Raw genomic sequence first — 20,685 nt, forward strand, 5'->3', positions numbered from 1 at the left:
CTGGCTTCATGAGAAGACCCTCAGCTGCAGCTCCTGAGGATTAAACAATTTGCTGAGCAAGTCTAGTGCCTCCCTGTACAGAGCAGGCTGGGCAGGTAGACTTCAGGAACATACAAGTTACTCAAATGCTAAAGAAAAGGGAAGAAGCAGCTTCTCTCCTTCTTTCAGAGTCAGTTTCTGGAAATTTTGTGAATGAGAACCACTGGAAAGTAAAAAACCTGACAAACCCAACAAGAAGCTTTTGTTTGATTCCGTTGAACATTTAAAAAAAAATGCCTCTTTACCTGCAGCAGCCCAACCACCTCACTGCCCTCCCCAATCTTTTCTGCAATGATTAGAATACAAATAAAAGGTACCAGGATTGAGATGCATGCAGATAAATAGCATCTGTTAGCCTGATAACAAATACCACATGAAGAATACTGATGGCCCATCTATCATTTACTAACCATGAATGTGATTCAACCTTACACCTAGAAACTGGACCTAGAGGTATAAGAGAGAAATTCAGACTCTCTGCCCCATTCAGATATTATCAACAAAGGAGCTAATGAACATGGACTTTGGTGCAGCTTTATATTGACTCTCACAGCTAAGAACTGGACAGAATCTTCTAGGCTTTTACAGAAGTACCATGGAACAAACATCAAATGAAAGCAACCTTAGGCGTGAACCTCTCTCATCTAGATTCAAGAACCTGGTTTTAGTTGCTATCAAACATCAAGATTTTATTTGCTTCTACAGACCAAAAAAAATCCCTCCAACCCACACCATTTTAATTTCCTCAGTTGCTCACAGCTCCTGCATAAGCTCCAATCAGTCTTTACACATAATCTTAAAGGTAGGAAAATGGATAGGATCCAGTATGTGTCCTGTCCCCTCTTCACCCCTTTTGGAATACACAAAAAAAGAGGAAAAAATTGTACTTAAGACTGAATGATGGAGGAGTTAAACTGATCTCCCAGGAGCCTGGTAGAACTTCAGAACATCACCTGCATTAGCTGTTGCATACATACCTCAGATGAGGTATGTGCTGTTAGCTGTTGGAGAGATTTCTAACAGCCTGCAGAAACATATAACTCAATAATATGTCTGTTTGGGGGTCATTGGTGCAAAATGAGCCAATGTAGAAGAAATGGGTTCTGCATTTCAATTGGGCAGATGCTCATGGGGCCATAGTCTTCTTCCAGGGGCTAAAAAGACATCAGAAGGCCCTTTCAAAAATTTTCTGGGTTACTACTTTGAAAGCATTATGGTAGAAATGTCCCTCAAAATGAGCTATATTTCCTTCATCCCACCACAATTCACATATCTCCAGCACACTTACTGGGAAATCTAAAATTCTTGTACTGTGTTCTTAGGACCACATGAAATGTGGCCAGACTCAGACTCTCTAGCACTTTTGACAGAACTATGAAATATTGTACTCTAATGGTGCCTACTCCTTTATGAAGACAGATGTTTTAATACTCTTGTCTATTTGGAAAGACAAATAAAGGAAGAAACTGAATTCATGTTCTGATATACATGAAACAGTCAAGTAAGCTATGAGAAAAAAAAAACAACATTCATAATTAAATTTTTTTGTCCAGAGTAAGCCCTGCAGGAATAAAACCAAAATACTGATATTTCACAAGTCAGTTTGGAAGATGAGGTAAAACACTTCCAAGACATATTTGAGCTTGTTTGCAAATAGAAAACTATTCTGAAGACATTGGCACGAGATCGATTTGCAGAGCAGCTTGTTATCCTGAGTGCATGAGGAGGACACTGCACAAGCACCAGACAAAGCCAGGCACTCACATGCAGGAGAACACAAATTTGATTCATAGGCCAGAATGCACAGAGATAGACGGACACACAGACACATGCAGTGTGGACACAGAGCGCAGTGGAACATTACCATGGCTTTCTGTGGAGTGACTAAACCAAGCAAACTTTCCTTTCTTCTCATCAGGCAAACCAGCTGGAGGGCTTCCTTTCACAGACAAGATGGTCAGTGTCAAGTACCAGGAACAAGACATCAACAGAGAACATGCAGCCAGTGACAGGCAAAAGAAAAAAACAAGGAACTCAGCTTACACCTGATATCCACTTCTGTCTGAAAACTTCATCATGTGAGTTAAAAGTGCAAAATGCAAAACAAAGGTATACAGAGGTATGAAATATCACTAACAGATTGTCAGACCATAACTCTCACTTGCTTTCTGTTCTTTTTTATATCTGGCTCTTGAGAACGTGAACGTAATGAATTTAAGTTTATGGGTCATATCCCAGAGACCTCTTAGAGTGTGCCCTGTACTTCCCTGACCTTGCTGCTGCAGAAAGTCAAACTTCAGTGAAGTGAGAGGTGCAGGTGCAGTGGTACTTGGGCTGAAGAGACCCCATGGATCACTTTGCTGGCATCACCTCACAGGACCTCATTACACTGCACCGATGGAAAATGTTAAGGACAATCAAAAGTATTAGGATGGTATGAAGTATTAGAGGAATGATGGTCTAGAGGATAAAGGTCAGGATAGAGAGGACATTAGGGCTGAGTTCCCCAATGCCATATGCTCTCAGAAGCACAATCACTTTACCTGGCACCTCAGACCACCTTCATTGCCAGGGGACAATCAGGTGTGCAGTGCTGCGAGGTTCATTCACGCCAGTTAACAAAACCAGAAAATAAAGATGCTGCAGAAGAGTTGTGCATAAACTGGGGCTGAATATGAGAGAAAGTAGACCAAGTGCAGCCCAGATGGCTTTCTTATCTGACACAGTTCTCAGAGAAGCCAGACCCTGTGCCCACACCCTGGCTCCAGTCTAGAAACAAGGCAGGCATTTTTTGCAGTCCCGGTAATTAATTACTGGAACCATGTACCAAGAATGCTGGTGGTAAATCCACCACAGGAATGTTTTAATCAGGAAGAGATGTTTTTTCCAAATGGTGGGCTCCAGTCCAGACCAGAGTTGTGTTTAGGACCATGGCATACAGACAATGCTGTCTCAATGGCCATTTCCTCCCTGTAATTTTGGGAGTTGAGAGAGACAAAGGCAAAAAATATGCAAAGGCTGATGCAAATCATGGTGGCTTTGCTTACATGGGAATCTCCTTGTTTAGATTTATGGGTATCCATGACCCACTGGAGTTGATGAAATCTCCCATTAGCTACATATTCTCTAGGTAGCATAGATGGCAATTTTTTTAAAGTGAAGTGAAACAACTTTCTAAAGGCAGGCGAGTATCTCAGGGTTTCAACAGAGAGCAAATCATAAGGACCAATAGGTTTGATATTCTCTCTCCAGTTCCTTCTGAAGCCTTTGCACTTCTTACATCTTACCACAGTGTGGCTTATCACTGAACATGGACTTTTTCTCCTGGATTACCTAAACTCCAATTTCACATCGCTTACATAGCATTCCTGCAGCAGTTACAGTGGCAACAAAAGCTATATAGCAGCTTCCTTAAAAACAAATCTGAAAAAATGCTTTTGTTATGTTAATTCTAGCTCTGAGACCTAACAGACAGAGAAAAGTAAGAGCAGAGTCTGCAGTCTGTGACTGACTAGACAGATGTGCAAGACCCTTTGAGAGCCTCTGTTCCATGTCACTGGCATCAAGCACTGATACCAGCTCTACTCCTGCACTAACATATGTCCCTCCCCCGATGAAATGCCCCATGGGCATGCAATGAATTATTGGATGGCAGGTTGCCAAAAGACAGCCAACCACTGATACAGGGAGCTGGCACAAGCAAATATCCTTCTGTGCAGTCCTGAGATGATTTTTCCTTCACACACTTGGAGAACAATATTTGCTTCCCAGCTCAGAAAAACAATTTCCACTGTTGCATCTTGCATTTATGAAATTCTTGTCATCTTGGCAGTGGAAGTAATTTTAATATTCAGATTTATTTCCATGGATTATATAATGCTGTCACACTTCTTGCTGAATCTCGCTTTAATACTGTGACATTGTAAGACTCAGAGTCAATCATGCTTGGGCAAAGGGTGCCCAGTTCCAGAAACACAGACAAAACAAACTGTTCACAGATTTAAATGGGACATGTTACCACATTGCAGATCTGGGCATTAACTATAAAACTGGGTATATTGGAGGCTATTCACATTGTCTGACTTCCCCTCTCTGATTTAGCTGTTTGAGTTAGGCTACAGAGGCAGATAGAAACCACAGGTTTTCTGAATGATGTGTCCCACAGTTGTATGGACTGGTTAAAGAAGACATTTACTTTACATCCTTGGGTTAGGTACTTGGAACAGTGTGACTATCCAGCAGTATTCATAGTGAAAGAGCTCTGCAGTTGGTTTTCAGATTTAAAAAAAGCCAACAATACATTTGACTGACTTTTAAAATATGCTCACTCAGACTCTAATTTCTCCAATATGCCAAATTCTACCCGTAATGAATTACTTTGCAAAATATGGGTGTAAATAACCCCTTTTGCCCACACTGGCATTTGAGGTCAGAGAGACCTGAAGCCATCATTTCACTTTTTTGTGTCACCTTGGCCATATGACCAAGCTTTTCTACATAGCTGTTCAGTTTCTCTGCCAGGGGGGTGTAATTCTGCAGCTGCCCTGCCAGCCTCTCTGAGAGGTGCAGATGACACACATCACAGTAAGTGCTAAGTACTGTAGTTATTATTGATGCTAATGTCTCCCAAGTGGGACTCTGCACAACTACCATGCAAACCTAAAGAGCAAAGTAATCCTGTGAATTCTCCAGCTGGTTTTAAGATTTCTTTTCCCATCAAGCACAACAAGAATAAATTGTAATACCCAGTCTGCTTCCTTTAACAGTATGAAGTGAATGATTTTGTCTCTGGTAAAACCCTGCTTCCAGTGGTGCCTTTCATGCTCATCATTTCATGAATGAGTCTATGGACAGAATATCAATTGACTCACGTTTTTTTGGTGGTGAGCACTAATTTTAATTAATATGTGAATATTGCCTAGCTTTCCTCTTCTGCCTGTTTTGAAAATGCTGCAGTCATTCATCTTATTCATTCATTTAAATAAGATACAGCTTTCACTCTGCTCCATGCATGCAGTGCCTTGGGAACAATCAGTGGCTATGCTCTTAAATGCAAGCAGCATCCAGAAGATAAATTGCAGAGGTAAGACAGTTTTCCATGGATGTCCTGATTTTGTCAGGAAAATATAGTAGATGTGACTGGGGAATTCTTTAGTGTTTTCTGCTTTGAAAAGGAGCTTTGTGACAGATAAGCTTTTACAGGAGAATAAGAAAGGGAACTTAAACTATGTGTGGGATCTTGGAGGTTGCATGCCTCCCAAACTTAGTCAATGTGTCAATAAATCTAGCACAGTAAAAAATACCCAGAAAAAAAAGTGAAAATACTTGGAAAAGTATTTTCTAAGGGCTCAGAGACCAATACTCATAAATGACAGTATTATACACTACACTACATTAAACACATGTAACACATACACTTTGCATAGCCTGATTCTGGATTATGCACAGATGAATACAATTGCAAGGAGAACAAGCTGGATTCACACTCTCACTCAAGGTCAGCCACAGAACACAAGGATACCAATGAAGAGGCACAGAGCAATTGCAGTTGCATCCACTTCAGTCAAACAGGAAAAAGCTTTTGGTAAAATCATCTTTCCATCCATGAAAGGCACCACAGCCACTGTGCAGTGACAGGACCTGTGATTACACCAAGCCCAGGCTGGGCACTGGACTGCACCACAGAGGCTGATGCAGTGTGACACTGCTTTACTGAATGGAGCAGCACAAGGCAGGAACATTGCCAATACTCAGGTGGAGTATTGGATCATCCAATGTTCCATTCATAGATACGTTATCTATTTTACAATATAAATTGCAAAGTATATTTTAAAGTATATTTTTATATACTTCATATATAAAGTATATATTTATAAAGTATATAAATAAGGTATATTTTATTTATAAAGGCTTGTTTTAACTCGTCCTTGTCCCCTTTCAGAGGGTCACCATATGTCCATATACATGTTGAGGGGATATAGCTATGGGCTACATAAATTTGTACCTTACAGAGGGGGAAGAGAAGAGAGAGTGAAAGGTATTAATTGTGCAGGCCTGTGATTAACAGATCTGTCATTACCACATGCAGATTACTGCACACCTATAAATGCATTACCTTGCTACTAATTAATCTTCCTGGGACTTATTTTACTGTAACAAACTCCTCAGCTAGTTTGAACAGCTGTCATTTCCCTTCTTTTTATAGCAATATTGACAGTAATATGCTGCATTCCATAAATTCATTACAGCCGTAAGTTCATTCCATAAGTGGAATTCCAGTGAGTGGAATGCACGTGCACAGAGGACCATGTAATGGGCACAGTCAAACTGCTGGCCCTGCCAAGTGACAGTCTGCCAGTGCCACACATATTCTGTTCTGGATTTGAAAGGAAGAACTTAAAATCTCTTTACATTTGCTGCCTGAAGGACAAAGCTTTTCTTTGCATAACCTGCGGTATCTCAAAATATCTCGTAAGCACAGGGTGTGGGACTCACCCAAAAGCAGACTCTGCAGAAAGGAGTCTAACTCTCTGCTGAAAAGGGCAAGGGGGGCAGTGTCCCTGGATAACTGAGCAAACACCTGAGCCTGCTGCAGGAGCCCCTGCCATGCAGAGGATCTGCCTGCTAGGGCAATGCAAGTAACTCTCACAATCCCTGTGGCTGAAGGAGGATGGATTGGCTGGGTCACAGGGTGACAGAGGTGCTACCAGAACACACCTTGAAAGATGTCTCTCTCCTGAATCTGGATGCTCCTATGACCTCCTAAACTGATTTTCTTGTCTGATAAATGACTTGCATCGTTTGCCTTGCTAGGAGCAACAGCTAAGGTGCCAAAGTGCAAGGCATTTATTTGCCAGGACATGGTTTATAGTGTTTCTGTGCCAGTATAATACTTTTTAGCAACTTCTCTGGTTCCCCACAGAATTCTGAAGCAATTCAAGAATGGACAGACAAAATGAAGGAAAGGCAAACCTGCTGAGGATCTATGACTCTTTCAACAGCATTTTGCAAAAAAATCACAACAGCCCATTGGTAAGAGTTCTACAAGTTTTCTCTCTCATTCTTCATGATTTTTAGCAGAGGAACTAGGACAGGCAGCAGTGCCATCAAACGCTCCTGAAACAACCCCGCAAAATTATATGTGGGCAAAAAAAGCAGGAGCATCTCACTGGAAAAACAGAAGGATTCCATTATTGCAGGCTGGTCTTGCAGGCGCCTTGGAAATGGGGACATGAGAGCTGCAAACACTGCAGATAATGTGTTGGGAAGTGATACAAACATTGATCATGAGCAAAATAACTAATGACAAGGGAAATGCCCTCGAGGCAGTAAAAACCACTAAAAAAAATCCCTCTGCTTTTTGTGCCTCTAATAATCATGAAGTTATTAATATTTCTCACTGGCAGTTATTAATGAAAATAGACAAGACATAGGTTTTAAGCACAAATGTGGTTTTAAAGCAGCCCATGTGCTGGGTTCTGCAACTGCAGCCCCATTCTGCAGTTGCTGTTCATGGGGAACTTCTGCATCTGCCCACCTACACAAATATACACCTGCATGATGGGGTGGTAACTCTGATTAGGATCTCTACTTCAGCAGCAGCATCTTTGTTCTTGCAGTGCACAGCCCTGTGAATCCATCTTCCCTGCAGAGTCCGGGAGAAGTAAAAAAAAAATTATAGAAGCTACTTCCAAGCTGATCTGCTTAGGTCATCAGAAACTCTCCAGGGAGCCTAGGTGTCTGCTTTACACCTGGACTGCTAAGCTTCAAAGGGACTGAGATGCAGCTCTGGCTGTTTTATGACATTCCTGCCTGTCAAAAGCCATTTCAAGGTGGGTGATGCCTGAGAACTCAGTGAGTGGCCTACAATTTGTGATCTAGAGCACATAAGAGGATAGGTCAGGACAGCAGGGACTGTTTGGGGGGTGCAGTGGGTGGGAGATCATGCCCTGGTAGCTCACAATGGACATTTTCCCCAGAGGAAGCCTGCACAGCCCAACAACCAGGCACCTTAGGCAGGAATTGTGCCAATGAGAAGGTGTATCTTCTCTGGTATAGAAGAAGGAAAGTATTATCCAGGAGGCTGGCTCTTGTTGGCAGACAAAACTGGAAAAAAAAAAAAAACCCAAACCCGAAACAAACCCAAAAAAAGGAAAAAAAACCAAAAACCAAACCCACAAAAAACCCCAAACAAAACCAAACAAAAAAGAACCCCCCCCCAAAAAAAAAAACAAACAAAAGAAACCCCCCAAAAACACAAAGAAAAGTGAATGTGAGGGAAAAACTGGGCTGTATTATTTCAAAGGACAGGCAGAACAACTGGGTAGTGACTGGGACACAGACAAAGAGATGGTGGGAAAGAAAAAGCAACTGAGAATTTTAATCTGAAATACCACTCTGCAAGCTGGAAGAGTACTGTGTGCTCCCTGCATTTGGGAAAACTCAGTTTAGGGATAGTGTTTAAAATATTTAAGCATTAATCTCATGAAGAAAAAACAGCAGCAAGGCCCTGTCCTTCTGAACAGACAGTGACTGAGATGAGTGCTCAGCAAGTGGAGACATTTTCTAATAGCAGGATTCATGTGGGATGTGTGAGAAGGCTCAGGGATGATGCTTTCCTTGATGGCAAACAATCAAGCAATTCAGTTCACTGATCAACAGATACAGCAACACATGCATGAGATTTAGGTCTCTCCTGTGAAAGCACTGGCCCCTTGGAGTTGTATTCTTGCATCTCACTGAACAGATTCAATCCAGCCTCATGACCTGACATGGAGCTCACCTCTCCTGTTCCCAAATGTGCATAAAATTCTGTTTTGAAACTCTGTTCTGTTACATTTCTTCCGTGCCTAGTAAATTAAATGCTTGTGATTTTGTGTGCTGCTCCTGCGTGTGGTGTTCTTTCAGACACTTTTGCTAACATATTGACTAGTCTGATACTAGACACTATAATCACAATATAATGAGTCAGAAGCACGAGACATGCTAGCTGGGCAGGCTGTGTATTACTGTGCAGCCAGGAGAAAAGCAAAAATTGAAGTAAAAGAGCCTTGCCTCTAAAGTCAGCTTGTCAAACATATGATTAAAGCTTTTCTACCTCTTGAGCAAGGCATTGAGAATAGGCTAATTACCCAAGCCAAAGAAAGAAGCATTTTATAGTGGCCTTGAAATAATAGATTCCTGGTTTGCAAATACCTCCAGCATGCAGAAGATTCAGGGACTGATAACAACAGCTTGAGTTAAGCTTAGTGTGGGCAGGTGTTATGCAAGCTGCCCTCACACAGCTCTGTTAAAACAAGTAATTCATGACCTGGCATAGCCCTGTTATTCAGCTCCTGGTCCTTCAAAAGCCACATAATACACTTAACATTTTGATCTGCACATCTGTGAGGATCCAGCAGCTCTGCCACTGCATCCTTGTTCTGATGCTTACCCCTTCTGCTACTTCAGACTAGGCACTTCAATGGGGTTGGTAACATCCTCGCCCTGATCCAAAGGGTCCCCTACCCTTGGGGGTCACTACAAGTCCTTTGTAGTTTGAACCTGGACTGACATGTCTGAGTGCAGCCTTTCCTCGAGTGGAAAAGGAGAAGGGAGATGCATCATGCTGTGATTTGTGAACTTTGTAAATGGGACTGAGGATGTGAGCAGCCCTACGAACACCTGTGGGCACTAAAGCTGAATTTGAATTTAGGCCTCCAGATCTGAAAGGCCGATTCTCTAATCTGTTGTCTTGTCTCTAAAATCCTGCTAACTGAAGAGCTGCTGTCACCAGCAGGCAGACTCAGTGCCACAGCTATTTTCAGTTCAGTTCCTCAGTTGGAAGCATTTTCCTTCCCCCGCCACCTCTCCAGGCTTGATGTTGTCTATGAGATAACTGGCATGGAGACACCTGCTTTTCTCCCCAGGAGCAAACACAAGAGATACAGCAGAGATTTTTATCCCATCAGCAGACTGTAGTGAGTGCATAGCCAGCAAGCAGAAGGGAGCAGGCACAGAGTGAGGGTGTGACTGCTGCTCCCTTGGAGCCGTGCCTGCCCCAGGGTCCTGCTGCAAGCTCCCCAAAGCACTGGAAAGGGCTGGGTGCCACTCACAGCTGTCGATTCTCCTCAGCTGCTCAGCACTGGCTGCCAGCTTGGTTACATATGTGCCAGTTCAGCTGTGCAATGCCACTGAGCCTCCCTGTCTCTGAGCTGTGCCTCAGATCTCCCGTCAGCCCCAGCTCATTGCACAGCTCCACTGCACTGCCCGTGCACAGCAGGGTCAGTGCTCTAACCTCACTCATGTTTACAACAAAGTACTTTTATCTTTGCTTTCTTGTGTGCTTGCTTGTGAATCGACTTAAGCAAGCGATGAACGACTCAAGCTGCCTGGCAGTCAGGGCTGGGCAAGGTGGAGGAAATGAGAGTTTCCCAGAAGAGGTCTATGAATGCACCTCCTGCACCCCTCAGTCTGTCCTGGGCTCTTCCAGACTTCCTGCTCTGAGCCCTCCTCAAACAGAGCTCTTGGTCTTGGCTTCAGTATTTACCTCTCTGCACATGAATCTTCAATTATAACATAAAATACATAAGGGAAGATAAAGAGATAGGTCACGATGAATAAGCACTTAGATAAGGAAGGAAAAAAGCATCATACCAGAACACAATTTCTATTACACATGGTTCCATCACACTCTTATAAAACATTCAGCTTACAGGATCAGTATTGAAGGTTCTACTTGTACTAAACTTTTCCTACATGTCATTGGACTAACCACACTCAATTGTCTTTTCTGAGGCACTGGATGACATTTTTGACACCCTATTTGGGATATTCTTTCCAACTATCACACTGCAAGAGTACAAGCCTCAGCTGCTATATTTGACTTGTCAGTGCACAGTGAAAGTCTTGGGTATGATGAGGTGTCTAAATTGGCATTAGATTAATGTGTTTAGTCAGCTGAACCCCATCTTTACTAGTTTTGATTTCCTGTAAAAAGGAAATACATATAACATACTTTTAATTTCTGTATATACAATGCCAGACACACTGTGGCTTTGATCTTGGCTGACATTACTGTAATAAAACTGGTTCTCATCCCCAGCAGTTGTTTCTAACTCAAAACACATGCTTCATGTCCCTCAGCTACCGTTCCTGAACACCACAGCCTCTCTCCTGACAGCTCTTTGCACCACATCAAAACAATGCTGGGGATTTCAGCTATCAGTCCTGCTCACCAGTGCTTTCTTCTCAGTGAAGAGACTCTTGAGACTACATCTGCAATGGTAACTTGTTTTAAAACACTGACCATGGGCCATTCTCACTGACTTCACTGCTGAATACTCCACAGTTTTTGAAACCACTTTATAAGTGTCCTTGCAAAGATTTAAGAGCACACTTTAGGCATCTGCTTAAAAAAATTCAATAAAAAATGGCGTTGCTCTGTGAATACTCAGCTTGGAGATTTGTGGCATTTCTTCCAAAACTTTTCTGTGGAGATGCTGGTACCAAATTCCTTCTGTGCCTCTCTAACCATGGGAAATAAAGCAATTCATCAGAAGGTATGGCAAAGGCAGCTTTCTCACAGACTAATGTCCTCTCTTGAGTAGAACAGCCAGTGTCAATGGATTAATCTTGACAGCTTCAAGACATACTCACCAACAGGGCAGATAGAGATTAAATTATTTGCACAAAGGTGTCTTTGTCAGCTGTAGAAACAATAGATTCCTTCTAAAGCCTTACCTTCAAAGATATTTCTATGTAACAACCTGGTACTATAAGAGAATTCCTACATCAACACAAGTCTCTCTTCTAGCAGGAAAACCAGAGGTGTTATTTCACCAGTCAGTCTTTGCTAGGGAAATAGCATTTATAGTGGATAAACTTAATGCCCTATCAACATCAATGTCAGTCTCTATATGCTATAGCTGTCACACACCACTGCTCCAGCAGTTCTCAGTATAAAGTTGTTTGTGCTCCAGGACACAAGAACCAGGGAAGGGAGGAACTGGAAGGACCTGTGAGTTGAGCCAAATTCTCAGCTGCAAGACAGCAAGAGCACTTGTAGATCACCACAAAACCTTTTTAGTCAGAGAGGATATTATAGGAAGAGGGTTTTTTTTCCCCAAGACGTAAACTGCAGTAACCTAGAAGCTTATCTAATCTGCTGTACCCTTTGATGCCTGCAAGGGAGCAAGAAGAAAAAAATGAGCTTGTGGGCAAAAATCAGCACAGTTTTGGAGTTTGGTCTCCATGCTGGCATCCATTCTCCCATGCAGAAGTGGCACAGAGATTTGGTGCTCACCACAGTGACCCTCTCAGGGTCAGCTAATTATCTCAGAGCTGTCACTATTCACCAGCACTCACTCAGTGAGCTGGCTGATGGAGTCAGGCACGTGCCTGAATTTAGCCCATCTTCCCAAAATGGGGGAATTTCCATGATTCCTAGAAACACTTCCCTCTTCACCAAATTATATCAAGCCTTCTGATGCTCTGTTGGAAAAAATTACTGCTGAATTTTAGGTTGTTACATTGGCCACAGCTTTGTCCTGAATACCAGCAGCTTCTTCTTTTGCTCTCTGTTCAAAGGAAACATTGTTTTCTCCACAGTTGTGCTTTGACAGAAAATGCAGGCTTGAGCTAAACTGTTTTAACATCTTGTTACTACTACCCCAGCAGTAACTTACCAGCAGAGATGGAAGGGGAAGAAGATTTTCAAATGGTTGCTTGCTTTTTGTTTTTTGATCAAATCTTCCTTTGAGACAGAAAGAAAGAAAAACTGGGAAGTTGTGAAATCTACAGGACAATGAGCCTAAAAGCTGCTTTTGATAAAGGCTGGGTTATTAAATTATATTACTAACAAAAACCAGAAAACCAGACCTTTGATTCACTTACATGGAGTGAACCATCCATACATTCACGGGAACAAAAAAAAAAAAAAAAACCAAACCCTGTATTTCTTAAAATTATTAATATGACTACTGTCAATTGCCAGAGAAGGAAAATAGTTGAAAACTACCCTGATCAAACTTGGAAATGCCTTATGTGATGTAATCCAAGATCAAAATTCTGCTCTTTCTGCTCTAGAGGGTAGAAAATGGTGTGAGAGCCTGTACCACTGGCACTGTGGGGGTAGGTGATCCTGAGAATATAATTTAGCTTTCCTGTGTCTTTTTTTTTTTTTTTTTTTTTAATTGGACAAAGGAGTCCAGAAAACTATTTCACCCCTCTCCAAATATCACCCTGAATATACATATTTCAAGAACCAATGCTGTAGCTGAAGCATTTTAAAGCATAATATAAACCCCTGAGTTTTAAATTTCACTTTGTTGAGAAGAATAACTTTTTTCCCAAGTATTTCCTCTTGGAAAGGGAGAAAGACAAAACAATCAAGGGTAAGGATCTACTTGTTTTTCACTCACAAAAAAAAAAAAAAAAGGCAACATATGAAGAAAGTCAGGAAGAAAATCTACTCTGAATTTTGATTTTATTCCAGTATGAAAAAGTCAAATGTTGACATCATAGTTTTTTTGACATTGATGAAAATGTGGAAGAAGAATCACCCTAAATAATCTTTTTCTTTGTTACTTGAGCTGCACAGAAATTATACAATGAAAATGATGCTTGGAAATGGCAGTTTTACTTTCACCTGCATCACTGAAGATCATTGCCCTGCGTACTCTGCTACCACAGCTACCTGCAGGGTCACTATAAAGCCTCACAAATGCTCTTTGTTGTTATTATTATTATTATTATTATTATTATTATTATTATTATTATTATTATTATTATTCCTGATATGTATAGCTTTTCCTTTTTAGGATATCAGCGTTTACCTGGATCTGACCACACATTTATTTCAATATAGTTATGGAAACCACATGCTTGTGATGACTGTGGACTGAATTCATGCCAGATACAGCTGCATTTTACCCAGTGGAATGATGCACTGGCCAAACAGTACTCAGCAGACTGCTCAGTGCTGCAAGTGATTTCAGACCCCAGATACCTCATGCTCTCCCTTTGCTGGGTGCCAGTTACACAACACTGGAGTAATGTGTGAGCACTGAGAAGCCTCTGTGCTCCAAGACCTCACATTGGGCAACCTTTTCTAGTGCTGACATGAGCATGTTTTGTTATTGACCTTGGATGAAACTGATTGGAGCCTGAGTCCTTACCCAGGCAAAATCCCCAGGAATTTCAGTACAATTTTTGCCTGAGGACTGTAGGAGTGATTCAGCCTAATGTGAGAGCTAATGTCCTAGAAGCTTTTTCTAGGCAGCATCCTAATTATAGACTCAAGCTTGACATCTGTAGCACAAACCCATGCTGCATTTTGCAACCTGAGCTTCTCTGTGAAGAGCCACACAACAAAAACAAAGCTGACTTACCATTTACAAAGGCCTTTAATTAGGTGTCCTCAAACTCTGGTATTTATATTAAAGAGCAGTGTATGAGCTGCTTCAAAAGGTGACAAGGTAGGAAAAAGCCACTGGGACAATTTTCTATTGGGCACAGCACAGAGCTGGGAGCTGCTGTCACTCCTCTCCGAATAAACCAAATGCTGGAACCTCTGCACATTAATACATGGATTTTTTTTTCACCCAGAACAAACTGGTGGACACCAAAAAGCACTTCTGTCCCTCTGTCTCCAGCTGAAAGAAAATAGATCTATCCCAGTTACTAAACTTGTGAAGTACCTATCAGATGCCCTTGTGAAATGCTTACAAATTGTTGGCACTGCAGCTAATCTCTTCTTGGTTACCAGATGATTATTTTCCACATCAGTGGACAATGATAAAAGTAGAAGAGATTGTGCTTTCTTCCTCTTTAGATGAGGTGTTGACAGATAATAAATCATTTTACAAGACTGGCATCGATTTCCTTGTATTTAAATATGGAAAGCAAAATGCAACCACGTTCTATGATGCCTTCCCCAAGCCACCAACTGGTATTGGAGGAATTAAATTAATAAGGGTTTCATTTTCCAGCCTGTGTCTCTTAGAGCTTTTGTTTAGATGATCTTAAATTCCATGCAAGCTCCATGTGGAGTTTAATTGCTTTTTGACAATATCTGTACCTGCCTGTCAAGGGGTGGTTGTCCATGTCCTTCCATGTGTATGTAAAATACATCAGGACAGGTTCTGTGGATGAAACTAGAATAATACAGGGTGAACTAGTTTGCTGTTGACAGACAAGTTCAAGTATGCTCTGCTAAACAGAAATTAACTCAGAACAGCATCTTTTTGCTCATACAGTACGAAGACGGGGGTTTTAAGGCAGTGAGGGTCAAGATTGGATGTAAAATAGAGATCTTTTAAAGATCCACTCTCTCATTGTCCCTTCTACATCTTCCATGCTGATTCCCCAGCTGTGCACTTGCCCATTACATTTCATTGCAGAAGATGGACCAAGAGTATTTCAGGCCACTCTGAAATATTAGATTGTAACCCAGTCTTTGAAAATCCTTCCTACCTTAGACATTATCCCAGAGCACCATGATATTTTATTTCAGGCTGAAAGTAATAAGCCACTTGCTTGTCAGTACACCAAACACATGATTTGGAGGCCACTGAGCAGGCTGACATATGAAATTACTAAATACACAAATAGAACAAATGCACAAACTGAAGTTGGTGTTCTTTTATCTTGGTATCATGATTAGATCTGTACACAAAGCTCTCTCTATCCAACAGCTCCCCATCACTAACTTTCCCAAAGGGCTGCACAGAACTTAGTGACAGCTTTCATTCAAGTCTGTGGAGGGTATTTTGCACATAACCTCACTGGAATCAACACAGTCTCTTTGTGGTGCATAAATTGACGGTGCAAAAGGAAGTCAAGTCAACTGGAACTGGACAGATAAATCCTAAAATGCCTGGACTTTTAGGGACAGGTGGACATGCTTTTTTCCCTGTTACATAATAGAGTCAAACTACTACTGGAGTTATTGGGAATAAAGCCCTGTTTGGGTTGAAATTACTGAGGCTTTTATTTCTAGAGTTCTAAAACTCTTCCCTCCTATTTAAACTACCATCTCTCCTGTTCTCATTTATGGCTTGATGTGCAGAAGCATGAATTGTTCCCATGAAAGACACAGATTTTCCAAAAGCTGTAATGGTCTAAGAGGTACCAATTTCATATGAAATTTTGGTTTTTCTGCTGAAAAATTCTTCCTTGTCTCAAAATAATTTTCTTCCAGGGAAGACTCTCATAAAACCTGTGATTAAATGCAGTCTAATTCCTAGTTATGGTGATGTTCAAAAGTAACAGTGGTTGAATGAGTGAGACAAAACCTATAGTCCAAAAAAAGTTAGGTTGTCATTGATTCCTTAGAGGCAGCGATCTCAGATATTAATGAACATTTCCAAAGGTCACTAAGGCACTACAGCAATGCTCTGAAGGTGAAGATTAAGGATTATTTCTTTTTAAACTGATTAATTTTTTATATATATTATAAAACCTGCCTGTATGTCTGTACTTTTTGTCTTCAATTGTGCACTATTCCCACTTCAACAGAGGCATAAATCTGCAGGTACAGACACACATATTTCATTATTTAATGTACCATCTGAAATATGATATGATTTTGATAGGCAACACATTGATTTGTACTGGGTTTTTTCTGCTGTGCTACATGAAAACTTAGTTATCTACAGCCATCAATTCCACTACAATAGGGCCTTGAAGAATGATTGGACTTTTAATTTTAGTAGGGTAAGCTACTTGCAAATCAGTTCTTGAATTTACAGTACTATGTTGGATGTGACTTAACAAGAAGAATTAATTGTCTGGAATCATGGAATGCCTTTACAAAGCAGTGGGCCTTTTTACTTTTAGGGACTCCCAGGAACTGTGGCAACAGGAGGGACAGTTTTCTTTGCCATCGTGTAATTTTGAATTCAGTAGCTGTTCTGTGGCATGATGTGTTTCTCCCCTCCGTCAAATTAAAGCTTTCTTCCCGTGTGGAAGGCACATCAGGGAAAGAGCACAGCACAAAACCATCAACACAAACAGCCCCCAGAAGCCTTTTCACATTTCCTACCTCACATCTGTCACAATGGCAAATCCGTGTTTGCAAACAGCATGGAAAATCTGCCTTAAATGTGGTACTTCCTCAAAAGACTGGGAATGAACTCAGCCTGCTCTGTGAATGTCTCTCAATCCATGTGAGCAGCAAGTGGCAATGAGCTCCCTCAGCAAAATGCCAAGACCTCTGCTATGGAAAGAGCTGAAGACTGCACAGGTGGTCCAACTCTGGTTGCATTTATCTTCCTTTCTTACCCTTTCCTTCGCTAAGGTCCTCTCTGTTGTATCCTTGGACTCAGTAATTCATTAAGGGCTGCAAACACCCAGTGAGGCTTTGGGCAAGGTTTGAGAGCCTCAGGAAAGCAGCAGCATATGCAAAATATGACTGATGACACCCTAAGACTGTCTCAGGCAGTCAAAGCAAAAGGGGATGTGAGTTTCTCTGCCCTTCCACCTTGTGTCCTCTGTTTTACAGGAGGCAGTGCCCATGCTGACAAGCGGGCAGCACTCTCTACAAAGTTAAAAGACAGCAAAATCTGCCTCTGTAGCTGCCAAGGACAAAGAAAAGATGGGAAACAGATGTTCTCTGTGTTTGGGATGATTCAGTTTAGGTAGACTACCTGGGTCAGAGCCCAGATGGTGTAAACTGCTGAGTCTCAGAACTTACGTTAGCTGAGTCCCTAGATTAATAAGTATTTTTTTATTTGAACTTCTGAACTATTCTGATAGTCTTTATTAAAACAAACAAACAAAAAAAAAAAAAAAAAAGCCAAGCCCCCAAACAACCCCCCAGGGAAAAACAAAGAAGCAAAAACTGATGTGACTTCTTTAAAGTATCAGTGTGAATCACTGTCAGAGGTCAGGAAGGAGCACATATCCTCTGAGCATCAGTACAGCATCACTGATGCAAAGGCCACACCTGAAGTTTATTGAGCAGTTTAAGGAGGTGTGAGCTCCCCTGTGTGCTCCAGTGATCTGTCATTTGAAATTCTCAGGGCTGATACCTCAAAAGCCAACATTAATTAGTCACTGAACAAAGTGTGCTTGAAAGGGCAGTAACAGTCAGCCATGGAGTTCAGGATGCTGTACTAGAAACAGAAAGTGATGAGCTTTGATGAGCACTTGAACAAAAGACACTGAAGGTGCACAGGAGAAAACTGAGCTAAACACAAGAAAACAAGGAAGACATTGGAGTCATGGTGATGTAAGCTCGGACTGGGAGTAGGTGGGATTCAAATGTCTTGGGAACACTCAAGCCAAAGGGATTCAAGAGGGAATTTACATCTGTGCCATCTGTCCTTTACTTATTTTGTAGATGGCTTTTGGAAGAGAAATAATACCATCTTTCTCTTTCAATTTAACCCTACTGGTGCTTGACTGCTGGCAGGAATGTCAGAACATTCAACCCAGGAGATAACACCAAAAATAAACCTCATCCTAAACAAAATGCCCTGCCCTGTCACTTACTCACAGTACCTTTTCTGTGATATTATCTTAAGCTGAAACCATTACTTCTCAGTTTTTCTGACTCAGATGTGAGAGGACTAATTTTGATAAACCACGCCTTACAAAACTCACCTTTATCAAGTTGACCAGGGAAGAACTGACAGCAGGCTGGAGATGCATTACCTTTCAGTGCTTAATATCACCACCCATAAAAGGAGCTTGGTAGCTCAAATATGGGTTGACCACTCTCAACAGTACATGCAGTGAATCCTCATCTGATTTATTCATGTATGGTGTGCCACTGAGCAGCAAATTTTGGACATGATTAATACAGTTATTTCTGAATGGTTGCTGAGGTTAAATTGTGAAAGTAAGCTATATGAGCTATGAAAACACCAGCATAAAAATCATAATAACCTGATTTGGGAAAAGTCTGAGCAAGTCACCACAGTGATTCCTTCAAGTCCAGATACCTCAGTATTATGGGTATAACCTGATATTAATGACCCTTTTTTTTTTTTTAAGAATTTCATTGTTTTGGCAGTAATAGTGGTTACTAATATTCTAAAGGTCATGAACATCTATTAAAAGTCTTGCTGAAAGAAGAAAAGCACAACTTTCTCATGTCCAATCTTCCTGTTACTGGAATGTATGTTTGTGATGGGATCATCCCATAGATTTTGATTGATTGGTAAGAAGGGTGATATCTAGGGACATGTTTCATGTCTTCTCTTCCAAAATCAAACAAAGAAAATGCACATTCCCATGATGAAAGCCAAGAGTAGAACCATTGTCCATGGGCTGTGTAAAGGTTCCATATTGACATTTCCCAAATGCACAACCAGCAATGACAACTGCTAAGTGGTTCTAAGGTGTTGCACAGCCCATGTTGGTAAAAGAGAAGGTGGCAGAAGATTCAATAAAGGTAATGAAATGTTGGGGAAGCACTGCTTTCTTCAAGCCCCTCCTTCTTCAGGATTTCTAATAAGGGATTGTTGGTGAATTTGAACTTTGTACAAACACCTTGTCAACTCCAAAAAAGAAGAGTAAGAAATAACACCCTTAGAAGAAATGTCTGAGAGCTTAATCCAGCCTGGAAAAAGCAAACACAAACCCACTGATTTCAATGGAGTTACAGATGGTCCCCTTAAGGTACAACAGAGCTGATTTGGCCCTCCTCCCATACTGTAGCTCTGCTTTCCCTGAGAAACCTTTGCTTTCAAAGGAACCAGCCATGTGGAAAGAGCTTGCAACACTAAGCTACAATTAAATAAATGAGTAGAAGGCACACTTGTATTTTAAAACTTTTCTCAGCAATGGACTTTACCAGCAAGTATTGATCTTTCATCTGTTTAACATCAGGATCTAAAGCCCCTCTCACAGACTAAACAGAATATCAATTATTGTACACGTATTTCTGCTTCCCATGGTTTCCTCCAAGCATTAAATTGGAATCATGTAGAAGCATATTGCATGTCTCTTCTTCCTTAGAAGCCACCTCAGCACTACAGCAGATGGGCACAGGCTTTACGGCTAAAAGCACGGAGAGAGACGGAGAAGGAGAGAGAGAAAAAGAAAAAGAAAGTGAGAGAAGAAGAAAGTTGCTTACTGTTTCGAGGCTTCTCCTCATCCATGCCTTCATCTTCATTTTCTGGATCAATATCTTCTGCTTGAGTTATCCAGTCTAAGTATCCCTTCAGATCCTCCTCTAGCTGCTGCTTTTCCCGTAGCTTCTGGAAATCGCCTCGAGCCTTAGCCTTTTCTCTTTCTTTGGAAAACTCCCTAGCAAGAGGGAGGCAGGGACAGGACATGGGCAGAAAGAAGGAAGAGATGGAATAAAAACAATGGGTTAGATTGGTTTCCAGCAGAAAGTCTCCTCAGTCTGTGTAGCACATCCAGCTGTTTCTATTCTCTCCAGACAAACACATGTATGGAGCATCCTTGCTGTGCACACACATGCAAAACAGCTGGAGTGTCCACATATCTATCAATACTTAGGAAAAGACTGATACCTTTTTCTGAAACTCTCCTTCTCAGCATTTGATTGACAATTCAAATAAAACATATATATAAAATTTATGTACGATTTTGTGTACAATACCAGACATTTTTTAACATTCTGTAAACACTTGTTATTCTCCAACAGTTATCTACAAATGTCTATATGAATAATGGTTAATGATGAACTGTTTG

General features: G+C 41.2%; 1 protein-coding gene across 2 annotated transcripts in view; it reads right to left on the reverse strand.

The window, feature by feature from the left end:
* CACNA1C (calcium voltage-gated channel subunit alpha1 C) overlaps positions 1 to 20,685 on the reverse strand; it is a 457,698-nt gene that overhangs the window by 117,348 nt on the left and 319,665 nt on the right. For both annotated transcript variants that reach the window (XM_053943267.1, XM_053943268.1), the window contains exon 9: positions 20,102 to 20,274. In XM_053943267.1, the coding sequence (XP_053799242.1) occupies positions 20,102 to 20,274 (173 nt within the window). The remainder of the gene's footprint in view (positions 1 to 20,101; positions 20,275 to 20,685) is intronic.

Source organism: Vidua chalybeata, chromosome 5 (genome assembly GCF_026979565.1).
Source record: "Vidua chalybeata isolate OUT-0048 chromosome 5, bVidCha1 merged haplotype, whole genome shotgun sequence".
NCBI classification, from domain to species: Eukaryota; Metazoa; Chordata; class Aves; order Passeriformes; family Viduidae; genus Vidua; species Vidua chalybeata.